The 24,134-nt window shown below is 45.3% G+C and overlaps 1 protein-coding gene across 2 annotated transcripts in view; it reads right to left on the bottom strand.

The window, feature by feature from the left end:
* Window positions 1-8,306: 8,306 nt before the first annotated feature.
* Window positions 8,307-24,134, bottom strand: part of SUPT3H (SPT3 homolog, SAGA and STAGA complex component) — an 881,555-nt gene continuing 865,727 nt past the window's right edge. For both annotated transcript variants that reach the window (XM_030198764.1, XM_030198765.1), the window contains one exon: window positions 8,307-8,857. In XM_030198764.1, the coding sequence (XP_030054624.1) occupies window positions 8,816-8,857 (42 nt within the window). In that variant the 3' untranslated portion in view covers window positions 8,307-8,815. The remainder of the gene's footprint in view (window positions 8,858-24,134) is intronic.

The raw sequence follows: 24,134 nt of genomic DNA on the forward strand, positions 1-24,134 counted from the left end.
CCCACCAACAAAATCACCCATCCTCCAAATACAGTTCTTCTCCCAGTTCTTTCTCCGGGACTTACCTGGACAACAGCTTTAGAGAGGCAGTGAGTCCGGGGCAGTAGCGATCCCTCTTTGGTTCTGGCAGGGTCATGCCTGAATTCAAAAAGGTGCCCATGACCCCCAGGTGTAATGGAAAAAAAAATCAAGCACTCGGATCTAATCTTTTTCTGGCCTGGAAAAGAAAGTGGAGGGGTATCTGTAGATAGTGGCTGGTCAGGGTTGGAAGTCACAGTCTGCTACCATTCAGCAAGCCCAGCTAAAAAACCAGGGCCACAAATTTAGCAGAAAAAGGGAGTCACATCAGATAAAACAGAGAGTTTCTGAATAAGGAACCAAAGAGTTTGAGGGGAGAAGAAGAATAAGAATTCAAATTGGTGGAGAGTGAACAAAGAAAGTAATCAGTGTATTGGATTTCTATTTTTGCTATTTTTGTTTCTATCCACTTATTTGTTAAACTATTTTGATCATTCACAACCTTCTGGAGTGGACGGATTTCTTGAAGTAACTGTGAACTCTAAGAAAAAGGTTAAGTGTGTGGAGTGTATGTGAACTGGGGCCTTAAGCAATTTTCCTGTTACCCCTTAAGACTCCCTCTCTAAACATATCTGCAGGTCCCGAGAGCTGTAACACAGTCCATCTGAGAACCAACTACACACAGCATGGGAGAAAAGCCTTAGGGGCCCATTCACCAAAGTGTGCTGGAATCTGGGCTTAACCTGTGGAGGAGTTGCCTAATGCTTAGTGCAGTAAGCTGAGAATGTAAGGAACTGGGCTCAATTTCCACTGCAGTTCCTTGTGACTTTAGGCAAGTTACTTAACACTCTATTGCCTCAGGTACTTCGATTGTGAGCCCACTAGGGACAGAGAAAGTACCAGCATATAATATGTATCAGTTTAATATGTATGAAACTAGTTTTTAAAAAGCTGAATTTTATATGGGTGTCCTGTCTTCTGAACTCAATGCCTATGGCTGCTCTGTCTGATATAAATGTGTGAAGCTTACTACAGATGTTTCATGAGCACTGTGAAGAACGTAAGGGAGAGAGGAATAATGTGTGCTGTCATGATGTCCTGTCACATACATATGTCAGCTGCCAGACTCGCAATGATGTTGTCATGTGGAACACATATCAATATACTGTACTGATGAAGGCTATGTTGTCCCTTTTGGGGGGGTGTGGGTGTGTGTTCAAATACTCTTCTGGGTTATCACAAATATAACAAAGATATGCCCAGTACTGCAGAATATAGATGCACTACTTGAGGAGCCTTGTAAGACATATACATAAGTCAAACAGAGCTGATATTCCCATTTTGAAACAAACCAACAAGGAGAATTTCAGGAAAAGGTGAACCTGAGAAAAAAAGGTAGAAATCACAGACATAGTTTCCGGTTGACCAGAGAGGGAAGTTTAATTTCAATATATGAAGTTCCCATGTGTATGAGCCATTTGTATATAGCATATAGGGAGGGAGTGTGAATAATAAATACACAGCTATGGTTTCACTCCGTAGGCAATTGTCTTCCAATAACAACACACTTTAAAATAGTCCGAGACTGTATTTTGGTCATCACATTGAAGATAATTAGACTGTAATAGTCAATGGTGTGCCGTAGGTTGTAGAAAGTAGGCAGGAAGAATAACTGAAAACAGACAACGCAGTTTGATCACATTTATTATGTCTATGTATTCCTATCTCAAAATAAATGTGTACTTCTCATCACTACGAAATACCACACAGAGAAACACAAGTGCCCAGCCTGATTTACCTTTTTGGATTACAATTCAAATGAACAGCTCAGGGTCATGGCTGCTGGTGCTGGGATTTGAATCTGCCACCCTGAACAAACCATGGGTTGTAACCACTAGCCTACCTGCCCAAGAGTATAAAAATGCCCCTTTGAATGGTGGCCTTTAACTATGGGGGGGGGGGGGGGGGGGTGCAAAATGCAACCAGCTCAGGTGAACAGCTCTGGGTCATACTTGCTACTGCTGGGATTTGAACTGGCCACCCTAGAAAGATAAACCATGTATTTTAACCACTATGCTGATGTTGATCTTCTTGGGAGGAGGGAAGTAAAAATGCAAGCAGGTCAAGTCCCTAGCTTGTTGTACTTTATAGAGACTAGTGTTTGGCTTCAAACTAGTCCTCTCTGAATAAGAAGTCATGTGTTGTGAACATTAACCACGTCTTGAGTGGGAGGAGGAGGGAGGAGGACAAAGAAGGGGAAGGTGAAGAGAATAACACCTCTCCAGCCCCATGGGCACAATTTGGGTCTCAGTTTAAACACAGCCTCCTCCCCTGGACAGGACTTTCCACTCTCACTGTAACTTTACAGTCCTGCCCTCCACCCCACGGCTGTTAGTCCAGTTCAATTAGTATTCAGTTCCCTCTGGCCCAATGTTCCCTTCCACATGGGCTTCTACAACAGTTCTTGGCTCCATTACTACAATATCCATAGCAAGGTAAGTACCTTCTTGGTTTTTAGAGGGATCCTTCTCTCTCAGCTTCCAGGGGTCTCCTCCAGCAGGTCTCTCCCTTCTCCTTCTGGCTTCAGACTCCATCCGTTCAGGTCTCCATTTCCGCTCCTCCTTTCTCTTCTTGGATGGTACTCTTTATAGGGTGGCTAATAATCTTCCCCACCTCTTTAGGCCCCTCCCACGGCTCTGGAAGGGTCCGGAACATTCTCCCAGGTGTATCTTCTCTTAAAGGGGAAATCTCCATCTATGGGTCCTCCCTGACCTCTATATGCCTGGCCTTTGCTGGAGCGCCCTCTAGTGACTCCTTCGCTGTATTTCACCAATGCCCCCCTTGGAGCTCCCTCTAGTGGCCAGTTCCTGGCATTTACAGAGTTTTCACTACAGGTGCACCCTCTGGTGGCCTCTTTAGGGTAGGATAGTCTTATGTTTCTCACAAAAAGAGGAAAGTAAGATCACTGTATAGTTTTTCTCAGGGTTTTGGTTTACACTGTTAGGGCCCTGTTTACTAAGCCACACTGTAGGCGCGCAAACTTTTTAGGATGTGCTAAAAAATTAGTGCACGCTAACGCTAGAGACACCCTTAGGAATATAATGAGTGTCTCTATTGCTAGTGCATGCTAATTTTTAGCACATGCTAAAAAGTTAGCTGTCATGTCCCCTACCTCAATGCAAGCGGCGTCCTCGAACTGCGCAGGGTCCCATTGACATGCACACTTGACTGGCACAGCCCTGAGCCACGTGTGTGTGGTTCTTCTCTGGCTGTAGGCTGATTGCTTTGCTTCCATGCACCTGTTTCTGCTCTCTCTCTGCCTGGCTTCCAGGCTCCTTGATTGCTTTGCTTCCACCCACCTGGGTCTGCTCTTCCTCTGCCTGGCTTCCCTTGCTTCCCTCCTATTGGTCTTCCGGTTCCTCCTTCCCCTGCTCTTGTCCTATGGCTATGCCCCTTCTCCCTGCTGATGTCAGACGCCAGCACTTAATCAGCTGAGCTCTCCCTAGACTCCTTGCTTCGGCTTCTACTTTGGTAGGTGTTACTTGCTCAGTAGTGTGCTTCTCCTCTACTTTGTTCTTCGTTACTGATTCTGCCTGTACCTGGATTACTCTTGTGTCTGCTGCCTGCCTACTGACTCTGCCTGCACCTGGATTACTCTCGTATCTGCAGCCTGCCTACTGACTCTGCCTGTACCTGGATCACTCTCTTGCCTTCTGCCTGTCTGGCCGTCACGTTCATCACCCCGCTTCCTGCTCCATCTCGTAAGCCCTACAGGCCACCCGCACCTAGGGGCTCAACCTCTGGAGAACGGCAGTCAGCGCAGGTGAAACCCGGGGTTGTTCGGCCGCCAAGCAGAACCTGGTCCAAGTACCAGGATCAGCAGCGCTCTACTTGGTACAAGAACTCACAGGTCTGACATTATCATGCCTACAGCACGACTTAGTAAACAGGGCCCTTAGTAGCATCAGTGAGATGGATTTTCTGATCATCACCTCATCTTTTGCTTTGTTTTATTATTGTATATTTTCTGATCTTGGATCCATTATTGTGGACTGTCGTTCAGGATCCTTTTCCTGTTTGGATCTATTTCTAATATTTTTTGCTGCTTTTTCTGACCATGGATATTTTTTTAAGTGATTGTAATCTTAAATTTGTTAAAAATAAAAGTAAAAAAAAAAAGCAAGAGGCAGAACATTTCCCCCATGGACCACAAGTAATACATTGATTCTGCATGGAATAAAGCAGACTGTCAAATAGGTACCTCACAGTATCTTTGACTGAGCCAAAGTTTGAAGATACACAACCAAACTTTGTATTTTTTTCAAAGTTACTTTGCTAGCTGAAGTTGATATGTTAGAGAACATACTGGACAAAAACTAGAAATTTAAAATAATTGCCTGTCAGACTGCTCAACATAGACACACACAATGGCGTACCAAGGGGGGGAGCGGTCCGCCCTGGGTGCACGCCGCTGGGGGGTGCCGCAGCGCGCGCCTGGCTCCGAGTTCGCTATCTTCGCTCATTCGCTGCAGCTCCCTCTGCCCCAGAACAGGTTACTTCTTGTTCCGCACCACGGCACCCCCCCAGCGGCGTGCACCCGGGGGGTGTCATTTCGCCGGGGGGGGGGGGGGGGCGTGCTGCACCGGGGGGAGGGGGCGCATCGGCGATCCACCCCGGGTGCCATCCTGGCTAGGAACGCCACTGGACACACATTTATGAGACAAAAAAACCCAAAATCTACCTTTTTTTTGTCTCCACTCTTGGGGATTCTTGAGGTTAAAAAATAATCCCAACTTGCACTTCAGTTTTGCATATTTCAAATACACATTTTGGAAAAGGGATAGTGATGGCAAAGGACAATTTTGATTGCACTGCTCACCACCTAAAATGCTTCATTCTTCTTCCTTCTGTATAGTATCTCACAAAAACAAAATAACTACTGATGACCTTGCCTAAACCCTTGCTTATTTTGGATGCTTAATGCAGAGTTATAATTTTCCATGATTAACCATGCCAAGAAAAATAACAATGAAGATGAAAAAAAGGTTTAATTATATACCTCTACAAACTCAGCTAGAATGTCAAAAATCAAAACAGGTTTTTTTTTGGATACATATTTTATTTTTTGCATATAAACTTACCACACATCGATTTAGACAAAGCATGAGGAATACAGCTCACAGAATCTAAGTATCAATGAATATATTACTGTCACACTTAAGTACACAGATAAAAAGTTCCACATTTTTATTACAATGTGCAATCAGAAATATAGATCATTCATTTAGTAGATAGCCTGATTTAATTTATTAAAGTGAAATAAATATGTCAGGATGTGACAAGTACAATAACGTGGAGTAAGAAATACAGAAGACAGGTAGTAATAGTGAAAATATTTCTTTAACTACTCACTCCTAAAGATCACTGCTTTTCATGCTGGCCTTGGAATTCCATCACCCCCCCCCCCCCCCCAAGTGATGACAGCCTGTTTTCAGAATAACCACAATGAATATGCATGAGACAGAAGCACTAAAAGCATATTCATTTAGATAATCTGAAAACCAAACTGCCCAAAGGTTACTCCAGGACCAACTTGAGAAACATTGCTCTAAACCAGGTTTATCTAAGTTCAGTCCACGAGGGCTGCAAACAGGCCAGGTTTTCAGGATTATCTTTAATGATTCTGCAAACAGTTGAGGTAGTTGGCATGCAAATACCCCTCATGCAAATTTATTAGTGATACCTCAAAACCTGACTTGTTTGTGGCCCTCTAGGACTACATTTGGATAAGCCTGGTCTAGAGCAATGTTTCTCTACAGTATACCATGCTCAGTAATTCTGAAAGGATGATGAACCCCAGCTCCACTCCTGCTCTCCCACATAATCACTGTACAAGTGGTAAACTCACACAGCAGTGCTTAAATCATAAAATACAAGCTTGCTATTTTATACAAACAATTTTTTAAAACACATCAAATCTTACAGCCACTAAAGAACAAGAAAAGAATAATCTTGGTAATCTTTCCATCACATATAGAGGTATCATTCCTTCTTATATTTTATTTAAGAAAGTTTTACCTTTTAATGAATGACAAAGGGGCCCCTTTTATTAAGGTGTGCTGAAAAATGGTCTGCGGTAGTGTAGACGCGTGTTTTGGGCATGCGCAGAATTATTTTTTAGCGCACCTACAAAAATGTTTTTTTAAATTGTTGCCGAAAATGGACGTGCGGCAAAATGAAAACCTTTTTGGGTCTGAGACCTTTCCACAAGCCGACCTAGCGGTAAGGTCTCATGCAGTAACCAGACGGTAACGGTCTACGTGCGTAGCTACCGCACGCCAGAAAATAAAAAATATTTTTCAGACGCATGTAGCGGATGCACGCCAAAATTAAAATTACCGCAAGGGCCATGCGGTAACCGGGTGGTAACTCCAATTTGGTGTGCGTTGGGCACACATAAGCGCCTACGCATCTTAGTAAAAGGGCCCCAAAGTAGATTGTGTGGTGTAAGAGCAATTAACACTGGTTTTGAACTGGTGGTTATACGTTATAATGCAACACTGTACAGGGTATACAAATAAACCAAGGTTGAAACAAATAAAGCCTAACTTATTTCTTATCCTGTTGGACAGTCTTAATTAGAACTGGAGTGTCTGGTTACCGGACAACTGGATGTCAAACATCACAGCTAGGAATAATTCAAGGAACACAGGCATATACATCAAGGGGAGAAAGCGGCAGAGAAATTAAAGTGAAGATGCTGTTTCCTTTGATATCTAAGTATGCATTTACTTACAGATAATTAAAACGACAGCAGAGTCACAAATCACAGATTTTAGATTGACTTGACTAGCTACTTGTGCTTCATTTGAGTTTCCAAGATTCCTTCCTGGGATTCTAAAACTCTGATTTGTGATTTCAAGATTGTGGCTTGTGATTTGTAAATTGCTACTGGGACATTTCCAGTGAAAATTTTGGAGAAGCAGGACTCACACTTATTTTTTTTTTTTAAAGGTGATACAAGGTAAATCAAAGGATTGGGCAATCATAATACAGTACCACTCATTTGACTCCAAGCGCTATTTTAGCTGTTAATGAAATGTGGACCTAAATCTGTGTGGTGAATGAACCTCCTAACTTGTGCTCCCAACTGGTTATTTTTGCTATCCTACTTGACAAGTGTGATGAATTGTTTAAAGGGATTTCAAATTAAGAAATTTGGCCATCTCTACAAGCAAAACTGGGCAAAGGAGTCTAAATTGATCATCTTCAGGAAACGTCTTCAGGCAGACAATTGGGCTAATTTTCAAAAGAGAAGGACGCTCATCTTTCAACATAAATCGGTAGATGGACGTCCTTCTTCCAGGGTCGTCCAAATCGGTATAATCAAAAGCCGATTTTTGACGTCCCCAACTGCTTTCCGTCACAGGGATGGCCAAAGTTCAAGGGGGCGTATCGGAGGCGTAGCGAAGGCAGGACTTGGACGTGCCTAACACTTGGACGTCCTCGACCCATAATCGAAAGAAACAAGGACGTCCCTGACGAACACTTGGATGACTTTACCTGGTTGTGTTTTTCTTACGACCAAGGCACAAAAAGGGGCCCGAAATGACCAGATGACCACCGGAGAGAATCGGGGATGACCTCCCCTTACTCCCCCAGTGGTCACTAACCCCCTCCCACCCTCAAACAATACCTTTAAAAATATTTTGTGCCAGCCTCAGATGTCATACTCAGCTCCATCACAGCAGTATGCAGGTCCTAGGAGCAGTTTTAGTGGGTGCAGTGCACTTCAGGCAGGCGGACCTAGGCTCATCCTCCCCTACCTGTTACGTTTGTGGAGGAAACAGCGAGCCCTCCAAAACCCACCACAAACCCACTGTACCCACATCTAGGTGCCCCCTTCACCCGTAAGGGCTATGGTAGTGGTGTACAGTTGTGCGTAGAGGGTTTTGGGGGGCTCAGCACACAAGGTAAGGGAGCTATGTACCTGGGAGCAATTTATGAAATCCACTGCAGTGCCCCCTATGGTGCCTGGTTGGTGTCCTGGCATGTCAGGGGGACCAGTGCACTAGAAATGCTGGCTCCTCCCATGACCAAATGGCTTGCACTTGGTCGTTTATGACATGGACGTCCTTGGTTTTGATTATCACCGAAAATCAGAAACAACCAAGTCTAGGGACGATCAAATCTAGGGACGACCAAATTTCAGGACTTGGACGTCCCTGACCGTATTATCAAAACGAAAGTTGGACATCCATCTTGTTTCGAAAATACAGGCTTCCCCGCCCCTGGATCGGGACGTTTTACGAGGACATCCTCATCAAAACTTGGACGTCCCTTTCGAAAATGTCCCTCCATGAGACATACTTTAAGAGCCCTTTATTTATAGTGGAAAAATCCTCATAACTTCAGCAGTTGTTCGCCCTGTCTCCAAAACCTGATTTCCAAACCATATCAATAAACTCCATAAAAAAAAAGTATATGCACAACAATGTAGTTTGCATATGCTGGCTGGCAGCTATAAATCCAATGCAAAATGTCAACATTATATGATATGCATTTTTGTCCACCTACACACTGTCCCAAACACCCTGCATTCATTAGCAAAATGCTTTAGCTAGTAAGCCAGAGTAAGGACTGTGGGAGTTAGAAAAAGAGAGCAAGCCAGCAGTCACAACAAACAAGCCCACTCACTGGGAGATGAACCATTAATGTTTCTTTATTTATTCCCACATGTTCACAGGAAAACAAGTCACCTTAATATAGCACTGGCTTTCCTGTTTCATTGGTCATCCTAGCAGGCCAGAAAAGTCATCCCATTTCTGTGGTATGCATTCTGTAAAAGAAAAGAGGAAAATCTGTCATGAATTATCACCTCAGCTCCAGTGAGAGGAGGAAACCAGGGAAGAAAAAAAAAAGCAAGGATTTCTTCCTGTTCAGAGACAATTCTGGTGGCAATCTAATAGCATGCTTGATATAAACATTTCTGGTGGTGAAACTGTAAGCAACTATTCTGTCTATTTAAAAAAAAATCAGTGTGGTTAACAAGTGGTTTCTAATGCTATTTTGGGAAAACAGCAGATACTGAAAGCTAAGGCATCTTATTTTATTAATTACCTACTAAGTATGTTGGTCAAAATAAATGCCGCAGTGCTGAAACTCTGTGTCTCGGATAAGTATGTGTTCTGTATTCATGGTAATCAAAAGTTCTTTCATGTTTAAGTACTGGCACACACAGCAGCAGCTCATGTTAGCTAGAAATATTTGTCTGGTTTCCATTTATTTTACATACCATTCTCTTTATAAACTCATAATGCAATTACTGCTTAGTTTGGATCACACCAGTTTTTTTTTTCTTTTTCAGGTCTTTAGATGCTAGCTCACATTTCCAGGTATTCTGTAAGCTCCTTAATATTAGGCTTGAATATTTCATGATTTTCACCTTTCAACCTTGCTTCCATTTTAAACAGTGTTTAGAGGGACCATTTTCATTTCAGTAGATTTTATTTTTGTTTTGGTATTTTTTCAGCTCACACTATTCTAAAATAGCATACACTAAAATCACTCAACAGAACCTCCTCCCTTCATCCTGTCTGTGGTTCACTCTCTGCTGGTGCTGTTTTCCAAATTTTATTTTATTTATTTAGATTTTTGCTCACACCTTTTTCAGTAGTAGCTCAAGGTGAGTTACATTCAGGTACTCTGGATAGTTATCTGTCCCAGGAGGGCTCACAATCTAAGTTTGTACCTGAGGCAATGGAGGGTTAAGTGACTTGCCCAAGATCACAAGCAGCAGCAGTGGGATTTGAACTGGCCACCTCTGGATTGCAAGACCAGTGCTCTAACCACTAGGCCACTCCTCCACAAAATGGCACACACTGACCAAAAAGTGGTTCTATGATACTACTAGGGCCACATCAAGGGCAGTGTTGGGGGGGGGGGGGGGCGATATAAATTGCTCCCAACCTACCATCTTCTCTCATTGGTGGTGGCAAAACAAGCAAAATGGGGAGGGGAGCAGTGGGTAAGGCAGAAAGCACAACAATAGCTCTGTATGGTCCTGTGTAATACAGCCATTTTCCAAAAGGCTGCGGGGCCTTAGGTTGGCGGGTATCAGAGGCAGGGTACAGATGACTGGAAAGCTCTTCTGTCCCTTTTGACTCATGGAAGGGGTAAGATGCTGAAGTGCCTGTGGAGGAAGTATTTCTTTTTAGCTTGTCTGCACGGGGCAAGAGTCCATTGCAAAACAAAACAAAATGGAAGAAATTCTAGCTGGGTTTCTTTCATTTAGAATATGAAATCAAATAGGGAATTTTGTTGAAATCTTCTAGTTTGTTTCAAAATAAAGCACGTTCCTACCATTTTCTTATATGACTAAATTTATTCAACTGATGCTTTTCACTAGTATGTATTCCTCACCATGCTTTACTCTTAGGGGGAAATCTGTGCCATGGTGCAATACAGAATTTGACAGCAAAAGTAGAGGCTGACAAATGTACAAACCAACAGGGAGATAATATCAAAGAGCAGTTTATTCAGAATATTCATATCAAGGACCTGACATGGTCCGTGTTTCGGCGCTGAAGCGCCTGCCTCAGGGGTCACAAACAACTGTCTACAAAAAACACAAAATAGATTTAAAAAAAAAAATATATATATATATATATATATATATCAGATAATATATCTGCCTTTATAAAATATATAGCAAACAATTATGAACATTCATGATAATATTGCACAACTGTAAATGTATAACAATAGATAATGTGAAAAAACTGTATGAATGTTTTTTCACTATAAGATTAGCATATATATGTCGCTATGTCGATGTTTTATTAGCCTGACCTATGTCTTTCATTTATCAGTTATTATCTTACATTTATTACTTATATTGTTCAGTGTTTCTCTGTCCACAGTATCTGTTAGCATATTATAAATTTAAAAAATTAAAAAAAAATTTCACATTATCTATTGTTATACATTTACAGTCATGCAATATTATCATGAATGTTCATAATTGTTTGCTATATATTTTATAAAGGCAGATATATTATCTGATATATACAGTGGGGGAAATAAGTATTTGATCCCTTGCTGATTTTGTAAGTTTGCCCACTGACAAAGACATGAGCAGCCCATAATTGAAGGGTAGGTTATTGGTAACAGTGAGAGATAGCACATCACAAATTAAATCCGGAAAATCACATTGTGGAAAGTATATGAATTTATTTGCATTCTGCAGAGGGAAATAAGTATTTGATCCCCCACCAACCAGTAAGAGATCTGGCCCCTACAGACCAGGTAGATGCTCCAAATCAACTCGTTACCTGCATGACAGACAGCTGTCGGCAATGGTCACCTGTATGAAAGACACCTGTCCACAGACTCAGTGAATCAGTCAGACTCTAACCTCTACAAAATGGCCAAGAGCAAGGAGCTGTCTAAGGATGTCAGGGACAAGATCATACACCTGCACAAGGCTGGAATGGGCTACAAATCCATCAGTAAGACGCTGGGCGAGAAGGAGACAACTGTTGGTGCCATAGTAAGAAAATGGAAGAAGTACAAAATGACTGTCAATCGACAAAGATCTGGGGCTCCACGCAAAATCTCACCTCATGGGGTATCCTTGATCATGAGGAAGGTTAGAAATCAGCCTACAACTACAAGGGGGGAACTTGTCAATGATCTCAAGGCAGCTGGGACCACTGTCACCACGAAAACCATTGGTAACACATTACGACATAACGGATTGCAATCCTGCAGTGCCCGCAAGGTCCCCCTGCTCCGGAAGGCACATGTGACGGCCCGTCTGAAGTTTGCCAGTGAACAGCTGGATGATGCCGAGAGTGATTGGGAGAAGGTGCTGTGGTCAGATGAGACAAAAATTGAGCTCTTTGGCATGAACTCAACTCGCCGTGTTTGGAGGAAGAGAAATGCTGCCTATGACCCAAAGAACACCGTCCCCACTGTCAAGCATGGAGGTGGAAATGTTATGTTTTGGGGGTGTTTCTCTGCTAAGGGCACAGGACTACTTCACCGCATCAATGGGAGAATGGATGGGGCCATGTACCGTACAATTCTGAGTGACAACCTCCTTCCCTCCGCCAGGGCCTTAAAAATGGGTCGTGGCTGGGTCTTCCAGCACGACAATGACCCAAAACATACAGCCAAGGCAACAAAGGAGTGGCTCAGGAAGAAGCACATTAGGGTCATGGAGTGGCCTAGCCAGTCACCAGACCTTAATCCCATTGAAAACTTATGGAGGGAGCTGAAGCTGCGAGTTGCCAAGCGACAGCCCAGAACTCTTAATGATTTAGAGATGATCTGCAAAGAGGAGTGGACCAAAATTCCTCCTGACATGTGTGCAAACCTCATCATCAACTACAGAAGACGTCTGACCGCTGTGCTTGCCAACAAGGGTTTTGCCACCAAGTATTAGGTCTTGTTTGCCAGAGGGATTAAATACTTATTTCCCTCTGCAGAATGCAAATAAATTCATATACTTTCCACAATGTGATTTTCCGGATTTAATTTGTGATGTGCTATCTCTCACTGTTACCAATAACCTACCCTTCAATTATGGGCTGCTCATGTCTTTGTCAGTGGGCAAACTTACAAAATCAGCAAGGGATCAAATACTTATTTCCCCCACTGTAACCAGCCTTCTCCGGGGTGACACCCAGGTCCACCCCGATCCACTCAGGGCCTCCGCTCTAGGTGCCCAGCGCTCCCACCAGGTGCTGTGGAGGACTTGCAGCCCTTCTGCATTTCCTCATAGCTGTATCCGGGGTGACTCCAGTTCCACCCCGATCTTCCCAGGGCCTTCTCTCCAAGTGCCCAGAGTTCCCCAGGTGCTTTTTGGCTAGGATCAGGCGACCCTCAGGGGGAGGAATGCTGGCTTCGGCCTAACCCCTGGTAAGCCTTTCCTCAGCTGAGAGGTACCCACCTCTACCACCGGCTGCCTTTCAGGTGCTGTGGAGGACTTGCAGCTCATCTGCATATCCTTACAGCCTTCTCCGGGGTGACACCCAGGTCCACCCCGATCCACTCAGGGCCTCCGCTCTAGGTGCCCAGCGCTCCCACCAGGTGCTGTGGAGGACTTGCAGCCCTTCTGCATTTCCTCATAGCTGTATCCGGGGTGACTCCAGTTCCACCCCGATCTTCCCAGGGCCTTCTCTCCAAGTGCCCAGAGTCCCCCAGGTGCTTTTTGGCTAGGATCAGGCGACCCTCAGGGGGAGGAATGCTGGCTTCGGCCTAACCCCTGGTAAGCCTTTCCTCAGCTGAGAGGTACCCACCTCTACCACCGGCTGCCTTTCAGGTGCTGTGGAGGACTTGCAGCTCATCTGCATATCCTTACAGCCTTCTCCGGGGTGACACCCAGGTCCACCCCGATCCACTCAGGGCCTCCGCTCTAGGTGCCGCGCGCCGTTAGGCGCGCGGGGCATTTTTCTCTTTGTATCTAATCTTTTTCCAGTTGCTAAAGTACCTTAATCATTTATGGCCCCTATTCACATTCTCTTCCTAGCTCTGTCCCTTCCTAATCTTTTCCCTCACCCCCTACCTCTCTCCGCTACAGGAACTCACTTCCCATCCATTGACTTCATCACCTCACCTTCTCTCCTACCCTCTTCCTCCCTCTTGGCTTTTAATCTCCGTCTCTTTCTTCCCTCCATTTTGCCTTCCCCATTCCACCTAAATACCTCTCGCCTTCGACGCCTTCGTGGCCACACCTCTCCTACTCTCCTCCGCTCTCTTTTACTCCTTCTCTTACTCTCAGCTGGTGACATCAATCCCAATCCTGGCCCTCCTCACCAACTATTATCCAAACTCTACAGATCTCACCGTGACCTCTCTAACCTCATCTCTATTCCTCTACTCCCCTCCTCTTCTCTGCCCTTCTCTTGCGCCCTATGGAATGCCCGCTCTATCTGTAACAAACTCCCCTATATCCAGGACCTCTTTATCTCGCGTCACCTCCATCTGCTCGCCATAACAGAAACCTGGCTCTGCCCTGATGACTCTGCTTCAGTCGCAGCCCTGTGCCATGGCGGTTATCTATTTTCACATACTCCTCGCTCTGCTGGCCGTGGGGGCGGTGTTGGACTACTTCTCTCTCCCTCCTCCAGATTTCAACCCCTTCTTCCACCTCAATCTCACTGTTTTTCCTCCTTTGAAGTCCACTCTATCCGCCTTTTCTCTCCTCTGCCTCTTCGAATAGCGGTCATTTATCGTCCCCCTGATAAGTCCCTTTCATCCTTTCTCAGTGACTTTGATGCCTGGCTTGCCTTCTTCCATGATCCTTCCTCCCCCTCTCTCATCCTTGGTGACTTTAATATTCCTGCTAATGATCCTTCCAACTCTTATATTTCCAAGTTACTCGCTTTAACGTCGTCCTTTAATCTCCAACTATGCTCCACCTCCCCCACTCATCAAAATGGTCACTGTCTTGATCTCATCTTCTCCTCCAACTGTTCACCCTCTAGTTTCCTTGCCTCCGATCTTCCCCTCTCTGATCACCATCTTATAACTTTCACACTTAAATCTCCTCCCTCCCAGTCCCGTCCTATCCTATCTAATTTATCTAGGAATCTTCACGACATTGACCCTTCATCTCTATCCTCCCATGTTTCAAACCTCCTCTCTACTGTGGCACCATCCACGTCTGTCAACGAGGCTGTTTCTTCTTACAACAATACTCTATCCTCTGCCTTAGACACTCTTGCACCTTTGATGACCCGCCCTGTAAGGCGTACAAAACCCCAACCTTGGCTGACTTCTAATATCCGCTACCTACGTTCCTGTACCCGCTCCGCCGAACGCCTCTGGCGGAAATCTCGGGCCCTTGCTGATTTCTTACACTTTAAGTTCATGCTGACCTCCTTCCAATCTGCTCTCTTACGTGCCAAACAGGATTATTATATCCAACTGACCAACTCTCTTGGCTCTAATCCTCGACTTCTCTTCACCACATTGAACTCTCTCCTCAAGGTGCCCCCTCCCCCAACTCCCCCTTCATTATCTCCTCAGACCCTTGCTGAATTCTTTCACAACAAGGTTCAAAAGATAAACCTTGCTTTCTCTACCTCACCAGCTCTCCCTCCACTAGTCCGTTCCCCTCTCTCTCCTTCCCCTCATTCCCTTTCCTCCTTTCCTGAAGTTACTATTGAGGAAACTACACTTCTCCTTTCTTCCTCAAAATGTACCACCTGTTCCTCTGATCCCATTCCCACCCACCTTCTTAATGCCATCTCTCCTACTCTTATTCCTTTTATCTGTCACATTCTCAACCTCTCACTTTCCACTGCGACTGTCCCTGCTTCCTTTAAACATGCTGTGGTCACACCTCTCCTTAAGAAGCCTTCACTTGACCCTACTTGTCCCTCTAATTACCGACCCATCTCCCTCCTTCCTTTTCTCTCCAAATTACTTGAGCGTGCTGTTCACCGCCGCTGCCTTGATTTTCTCTCCTCACATGCTATTCTTGACCCATTACAATCTGGTTTTCGCCCTCTCCACTCAACTGAAACTGCGCTTACTAAAGTCTCCAATGACCTATTACTGGCTAAATCCAGAGGTCAATATTCCATCCTCATTCTTCTTGATCTTTCCGCTGCTTTTGACACTGTCGATCACAGCATACTTCTCGATACCCTGTCCTCACTTGGATTCCAGGGCTCTGTCCTTTCCTGGTTCTCTTCCTACCTCTCCCTCCGCACCTTTAGTGTTCACTCTGGTGGATCCTCTTCTACTTCTATCCCTCTGCCTGTCGGTGTACCTCAGGGTTCTGTTCTTGGTCCCCTCCTCTTTTCTATCTACACTTCTTCCCTTGGTTCATTAATCTCATCCCATGGCTTTTCCTACCACCTCTATGCTGATGACTCCCAAATCTACCTTTCTACCCCTGATATCTCACCTTGCATCCAAACCAAAGTTTCAGCGTGCTTGTCTGACATTGCTGCCTGGATGTCTCAACGCCACCTGAAATTAAATATGACCAAAACCGAGCTTCTCATTTTCCCCCCCAAACCCACCTCCCCGCTCCCCCCGTTTTCTATTTCTGTTGATGGCTCTCTCATTCTCCCTGTCTTCTCAGCTCGAAACCTTGGGGTCATCTTTGACTCTTCTCTCTCCTTCTCTGCTCATATCCAGTAGACCGCCAAGACCTGTCGTTTCTTTCTTTACAACATCCGTAAAATCCGCCCCTTTCTTTCCGAGCACTCTACCAAAACCCTCATCCACACCCTTGTCACCTCTCGTTTAGACTACTGCAATCTGCTTCTTGCTGGCCTCCCACTTAGTCACCTCTCCCCTCTCCAGTCGGTTCAAAACTCTGCTGCCCGTCTCATCTTCCGCCAGGGTCGCTTTACTCATACTACCCCTCTCCTCAAGACCCTTCACTGGCTCCCTATCCGTTTTCGCATCCTGTTCAAACTTCTTCTACTAACCTATAAATGTATTCACTATGCTGCTCCCCAGTATCTCTCCACACTCGTCCTTCCCTACACCCCTTCCCGTGCACTCCGCTCCATGGATAAATCCTTCTTATCTGTTCCCTTCTCCACTACTGCCAACTCCAGACTTCGCGCCTTCTATCTCGCTGCACCCTACGCCTGGAATAAACTTCCTGAGCCCCTACGTCTTGCCCCATCCTTGGCCACCTTTAAATCTAGACTGAAAACCCACCTCTTTAACATTGCTTTTGACTCGTAACCACTTGTAACCACTCGCCTCCACCTACCCTCCTCTCTTCCTTCCCGTTCACATTAATTGATTTGATTTGCTTACTTTATTTATTTTTTGTCTATTAGATTGTAAGCTCTTTGAGCAGGGACTGTCTTTCTTCTATGTTTGTACAGCGCTGCGTATGCCTTGTAGCGCTATAGAAATGCTAAATAGTAGTAGTAGTAGTAGTAAAATGGCAGATACAAATCAAGGTCAGGTATACACAAAAAGTAGCACATATGAGTTTATCTTGTTGGGCAGACTGGATGGACCGTGCAGGTCTTTCTCTGCCATCATCTACTATGTTACTATGACTATGGTAGGACGAAGAGAGATGTGCATTCCCCATTTCAGAAGGGGAGTACATGTCCATGGCTCCAGAAATAAACGAGCATTAAACCTGCTCCCGTTAACATCTACGGTGCAAAAATGCATTGTGGCTGGCTGCTACAGCTAGCTCATGGAGTCAGTATCATGCTCTAGCTGTCATGACTACCAATAGCACAGTTCCACTTACTGTGAATGGTTGGAGAGTCTGGAAGGGGTTGGGGGGATTGTAGTGATGTGAGTGGGGGCTGACAGAATTGTGGTGATGTGAGCAGGGGTATGTGCGCAGGCCTGTGGTAATATGATTGAGGGTGGGGATGGGGGGTACAGGGATTATGGTGCTTCTGCCATGAATGTGTAGGGTTTGGCACTAACATTCATGGTTTAAAATCCCCATATAAGTCTTTGCAGTGTTGAACTTGATTCAAATTGATAGTTTACTCATTCAAAGAAATACAAAGACTAGGGAACACTATATAAAGTTATATAATAGCACATTTAAAACAAATACGAGAAAATATTTTTTCACTCAATGTATACTTAGCTCTGGAACCCATTGCTGGAGCAAGTGGTAAAAGCAGTGGTTGCTGAGTTTAAGAAAGTTTTGGACAAATTCCTAGTATCCATAAACAATTATTAAGGTAGAGCTGGGGAAAACCATGTCTTACCCCTGGTGTTAAGTAACATGGAATCTTTCTACTTTTTGGGACTCTGCCAGGTATCTGTGACCTGGACTGGCCACTGCTGGAAACAGGATACTGGGCTAAATGGATCCTTGTTCTTACCCAGTATGGCAACTTATGTTATGACATGTCTATGTTGCAAGGTGGTCAACTTTGATGTAATTGACATCTGCATTTCTAAAATGTGTTCTCCCATAGCATGTAGCTGCCACCATGACGTTCATGGAAGCATATATTTTAGAAAGGGATCTATGTCAGCAGGCCCTTTTCTAAAATACTTGCAAAATTGTCCTGACCTGGATGTCTCAATTTTGGCTTGTGTGTACTTTCTAAAATGCCACTCCAAATTAGTGTAACCAGATATATGCATACATATGTGATTAGGCGCAAGTACTTATGCCAGCCATAGATCTGGTACAAGTGCTTGTGCTAGATACTAGAAATATGCCTGTAACTTACAGTATTCTATAAGTTGTGTGTGAGAATCCTGTCTATTTTCCACCCAGACTCCACCTATGTGTACGCTTAACAGTAAAATACGTGCTATGTAAGAGATGCACATATTTGCAGAATAAGCAGAGGAGTAGGTGCTAGGAAATGGGGCTGAGAGGTCAAGCTGTAGCAGGAAGACAGCTAGGGGTGTGTCAAACCTGGTACAGGCATTTAAAATGAGGGAAGTCTATACAAAAGAATTACAAATCATCACCTGGAAGCAAAAATATAGTAGGTGCGCTTGATACTAAATATTGAAAATGAGAAGTGAATATTCTTAAATTTTAACAGTAATGGAAGGTATTAAAACAACAATTTGGCATTCAAGAAGATCTTACAGCAGAATACTGAAATAAATGTCTATTTAATGCAAAAATTCCAGGTGACGAAATTAAGAATGCAGAAACTTGCACAATTTTAAAATACCGTGTGTTGAATTTTCCAAATTTCTGAATAGAATTTTAAATTTTTTTTCTATAAAATTCCTCCAGGAGTAATGTTTTCTTCTTGATTTAAGTCATAAAAGGCAATATTCAAAAGTACTTATGTATCAGTGTTTTAAAAAACTAAAACGGGGCTGCTTTGGGCTTAATTTTATAAACTTTGTTCATGCATAAAACCAGATTTTGTGTGTATAACAGAGCTGTTATAAGCTTAATTCATGTGGTATGTGCATAAAAACACATGCAGTGACAAACAGCCTTAAAATTCCACATGAAAAAAAAATATGCCTAGGTAATTCTGTAAAGTACACTTAAATTTTATAGAATAGGCTTATATTTCTGCGCAGTATATGACAACACTGAGTATCTCTCCACTCAACCAAATGTGTAAATCCCAACCCCTAAATTAGGCGTAGATTGGGTGTATTCTATAACAATGTGCACAGATTTTGGAAAACATCCACATCCCGTCCATGGCCATGCCCTCTTTTCAACTATGTGACTTAGAATTTACGTGCTCTACGTTACAGAATATGCATAGCGAGTTGTGTGCATAAATCTTAATGCCAATTAGTGCTGATAATTGCTTGTTAATGTCTAATTAACAGCTATGGTTAGCTAGTTAAACAATTAAGTTACGCGCATTGTTATAGAATACACTTCAATTTCTGTGCAAAAATTAAGGTGCCATATATAGAATGCTGGGATTAATGTTAATGCATACTTTACATGCATACATTGTGAATTTGTTCGTGCTGCACCCAAATTCCTCCCTGAGCAGGCTTAATATACAAGTACTTATAGGTGCAACCTAATTTTATAAAATGCATTTTATGCACGACAAAGGATTATAAAGCGAATGCTACATACCTGTAGAAGGTATTCTCCGAGGACAGCAGGCTGATTGTTCTCACTGATGGGTGACGTCCACGGCAGCCCCTCCAATCGGAAACTTCACTAGCAAAGGCCTTTGCTAGCTCTCGCGCGCCCATGCGCACCGTGCATGCGCGGCCGTCTTCCTGCCCAAACTGGCTCGTGTTCGTCAGTCCCGTATGTAGCAAGACAAAGACAAGGGAAGACACAACTCCAAAGGGGAGGCGGGCGGGTTTGTGAGAACAATCAGCCTGCTGTCCTCGGAAAATACCTTCTACAGGTATGTAGCATTCGCATTCTCCGAGGACAAGCAGGCTGCTTGTTCTCACTGATGGGGTATCCCTAGCCCCCAGGCTCACTCAAAACAACAAACATGATCAATTGGGCCTCGCAACGGCGAGGAGATAACTGAGATTGACCTAAAAACTTATCCAACTAAGAGTGTAGCCTGGAACAGAATAAAACATGTGCCTAGGGGGGTGGAGTTGGATTCTAAACCCTGAACAGATTCTGAAGCACTGACTGCCCGAACCAACTGTCGCGTCGGGTATCCTGCTGCAGGCAGTAATGAGATGTGAATGTGTGGACAGATGACCACGTCGCAGCTTTGCAGATCTCTTCAATAGTGGCTGACTTCAAGTGGGCCACTGACACAGCCATGGCTCTGACATTGTGAGCCGTGACATGACCCTCAAGAGCCAGCCCAGCCTGGGTGTAAGTGAAGGAAATGCAATCTGCTAGCCAATTGGATATGGTGCGTTTCCCCACAGCCACTCCCCTCCTGTTGGGATCAAAAGAAACAAACAATTGGGCGGACTGTCTGTTGGGCTGTGTCCGCTCCAGATAGAAGGCCAATGCTCTTTTGCAGTCCAATGTGTGCAGCTGACGTTCAGCAGGGCAGGAATGAGGACGGGGAAAAAATGTTGGCAAGACAACTGACTGGTTCAGATGGAACTCCGACACTACCTTCGGCAAGAACTTAGGGTGAGTGCGGAGGACTACTCTATTATGATGAAATCTGATGTAAGGGGCCTGGGCTACCAGGGCCTGAAGCTCACTGACTCTACGAACTGAAGTAACTGCCACCAAGAAAATGACCTTCCAGGTCAAGTACTTCAGATGGCAGGAGTTCAGTGGCTCAAAAGGAGGTTTCATCAGCTGGGTGAGAACGACATTGAGATCCCATGACACTGTAGGAGGTTTGACGGGGGGCTTTGACAAAAGCAAACCTCTCATGAAGCGAACAACTAAAGGCTGTCCTGAGATCGGCTTACCTTCCACATGGTAATGGTATGCACTGATTGCGCTAAGGTGAACCCTTACAGAGTTGGTCTTGAGACCAGACTCAGACAAGTTCATAAGGTAGTCAAGCAGGGTCTGTGTAGGACAAGAGCGAGGATCTAAGGCCTTGCTGTCACACCAGACGGCAAACCTCCTCCATAAAAAGAAGTAACTCCTCTTAGTGGAATCTTTCCTGGAAGCAAGCAAGACACGGGAGACACCCTCTGACAGACCCAAAGAGGCAAAGTCTACGCTCTCAACATAGAGGCCATGAGAGCCAGAGACTGGAGGTTGGGATGAAGAACTGCCCCTTCGTCCTGTGTGATGTGGGTCGGAAAACACTCCAATCTCCACGGTTCTTCGGAGGACAACTCCAGAAGAAGAGGGAATCAGATCTGACGCGGCCAAAAGGGAGCAATCAGAATCATGGTGCTATGGTCTTGTTTGAGTTTCAACAAAGTCTTCCCCACCAGAGATATGGGAGGATAAGCATACAGTAGACCTTCCCCCAAATCCAGGAGGAAGTCATCCGATGCCAGTCGACCGTGGGCCTGAAGTCTGGAACAGAACTGAGGGACCTTGTGGTTGGCTCGAGATGCGAAGAGATCTACCAAGGGGGTGCCCCACACTTGGAAGATCTGGCACACTACTCCGGAATTGAGCGACCACTCGTGAGGTTGCATAATCCTGCTGAACCTGTCGGCCAGACTGTTGTTTACGCCTGCCAGATATGTGGCTTGGAGCCACATGCCATAACGGCGAGCCCAGAGCCACATGCTGACGGCTTCCTGACACAGGGGGCGAGATCCGGTGCCCCCCTGCTTGTTGATGTAATACATGGCAACCTAGTTGTCTGTCTGAATTTGGATAATTTGGTGGGACAGCCGATCTCTGAAAGCCTTCAGAGCATTCCAGACCGCTCGTAACTCCAGGAGATTGATCTGTAGATCGCGTTCCTGGAGGGACCAGCTTCCTTGGGTGTGTAGTCCATCGACATGAGCTCCCCACCCCAGGGGAGACGCATCCGTAGTCAGCACTTTTTGTGACTGAGGAATTTGGAAGGGGCGTCCCAGAGTCAAATTGGCCCAAATCGTCCACCAGCAAAGGGATTTGAGAAAACTCGTGGACAGGTGGATCACATCCTCTAGACCCCCAGCAGCCTGAAACCACTGGGAAGCTAGGGTCCACTGAGCAGATCGCATGTGAAGACGAGCCATGGGAGTCACATGGACTGTGGAGGCCATGTGGCCAAGCAATCTCAACATCTGCCGAGCTGTGATCTGCTGGGACGCTCGTACCCGGGAGACGAGGGACAGCAGATTGTTGGCCCTTGCCTCCGGGAGATAGGCACGAGCCGTCCGAGAATCCAGCAGAGCTCCTATGAATTCGAGTCTCTGTACTGGGAGAAAATGGGACTTTGGGTAATTTATCACAAACTCTAGTAGCTCCAGAAGTCGAATAGTCATCTGCATGGACTGTAGAGCTCCTGCCTCGGAAGTGTTCTTCACCAGCCAATCGTCGAGATAAGGGAACACGTGCACTCCAAGCCTGCGAAGCGCTGCTGCTACTACAGCTAGGCACTTCGTGAACACTCTGGGCGCAGAGGCGAGTCCAAAGGGTAGCACACAGTACTGGAAGTGACGTGATCCCAGACGAAATCGAAGATACTGTCTGTGAGCTGGCAGTATCGGGATGTGTGTATAAGCATCCTTTAAGTCCAGAGAGCATAGCCAATCGTTTTGCTGAATCATGGGAAGAAGGGTGCCCAGGGAAAGCATCCTGAACTTTTCCTTGACCAGATATTTGTTCAGGGCCCTTAGGTCTAGGATGGGACGCAGCCCCCCTGTTTTCTTTTCCACAAGGAAGTACCTGGAATAGAATCCCAGCCCTTCTTGCCCCAGTGGCATGGGCTCGACCACATTGGCACTGAGAAGGGCGGAGAGTTCCTCTGCAAGTACCTGCTTGTGCTGGAAGCTGAAGGACTGAGCTCCCGGTGGACAATTTGGAGGCATGGCGGCTAAATTGAGGGTGTATCCCTGCCAGACTATTTGGAGAACCCACTGGTCGGAGGTTATGAGAGGCCACCTTTGGTGAAAAACTTTCAACCTCCCCCCGACTGGCAGATCGTCTGGCACGGACACTTTGACATCGGCTATGTTCTGCTGGAGCCAGTCAAAAGCTCGCCCCCTGCTTTTGCTGGGGAGCTGTGGGGCCTTGCTGAGGCGCACGCTGCTGACAAGAGCGAGCGCGCTGGGGCTTAGCCTGGGCCGCAGGCTGTCGAGAGGGAGGATTGTACCTACGCTTACCAGAAGAGTAGGGAACAGTCCTCCTTCCCCCATAAAAACGTCTACCTGATGAGGTAGATGCTGAAGGCTGCCGGTGGGAGAATTTGTCGAAAGCGTTATCCCGCTGGTGGAGCTGTTCTACCACCTGTTCGACTTTCTCTCCAAAAATGTTGTCCGCTCGGCAAGGGGAGTCCGCAATCCGCTGCTGGATTCTATTCTCCAGGTCGGAGGCACGCAGCCATGAGAGTCTGCGCATCACCACACCTTGAGCAGCGGCCCTGGACGCAACATCAAAGGTATCATATACCCCTCTGGCCAGGAATTTTCTGCACGCCTTCAGCTGCCTGACCACCTCCTGAAACGGCTTGGCTTGCTCAGAAGGGAGCTTGTCCACCAAGCCCGCCAACTGCCGCACATTGTTCCGCATGTGGATGCTCGTGTAGAGCTGGTAGGACTGAATCTTGGCCACGAGCATAGAAGAATGATAGGTCTTCCTCCCAAAGGAGTCTAAGGTTCTAGAGTCCTTGCCCGGGGGCGCCGAAGCATGCTCCCTAGAACTCTTAGCCTTCTTTAGGGCCAGATCCACCACACCAGAGTTGTGAGGCAACTGAGTGCGCATCAGTTCTGGGTCCCCATGGACAAACTGGAGGGTAGGCAGAAGGCTTTCTGACTGTTATTACTTTTACAAAATTCTGTTTCATAAAATGAAGATCGTAGTAAAGAAAGCATTATATTTGGTGGGTTTGATGTCAGTTTTTTGCAGGGATTTTTTTCTCTTTCTCTGTCCCTTTTCAAGATGCTTGGGTCAGATGTTACTTCTGACTAGACAAGATCTCTTAATTTTCTTCTCTTGTTTTTTTTTAAGGTATAGAAAACAGTAACTATGTTGACTAGGTGTATAGTGGTGCTGAATATACCGTACCTATTCATTTCAAAGCCAATGCCAGCATTTAAATTGACTTGATGGTTAGCATTTAAATTAACACAGTGGTTGCTGCCAT

Source organism: Microcaecilia unicolor, chromosome 3, assembly GCF_901765095.1.
Source record: "Microcaecilia unicolor chromosome 3, aMicUni1.1, whole genome shotgun sequence".
Lineage (NCBI taxonomy): Eukaryota > Metazoa > Chordata > Amphibia > Gymnophiona > Siphonopidae > Microcaecilia > Microcaecilia unicolor.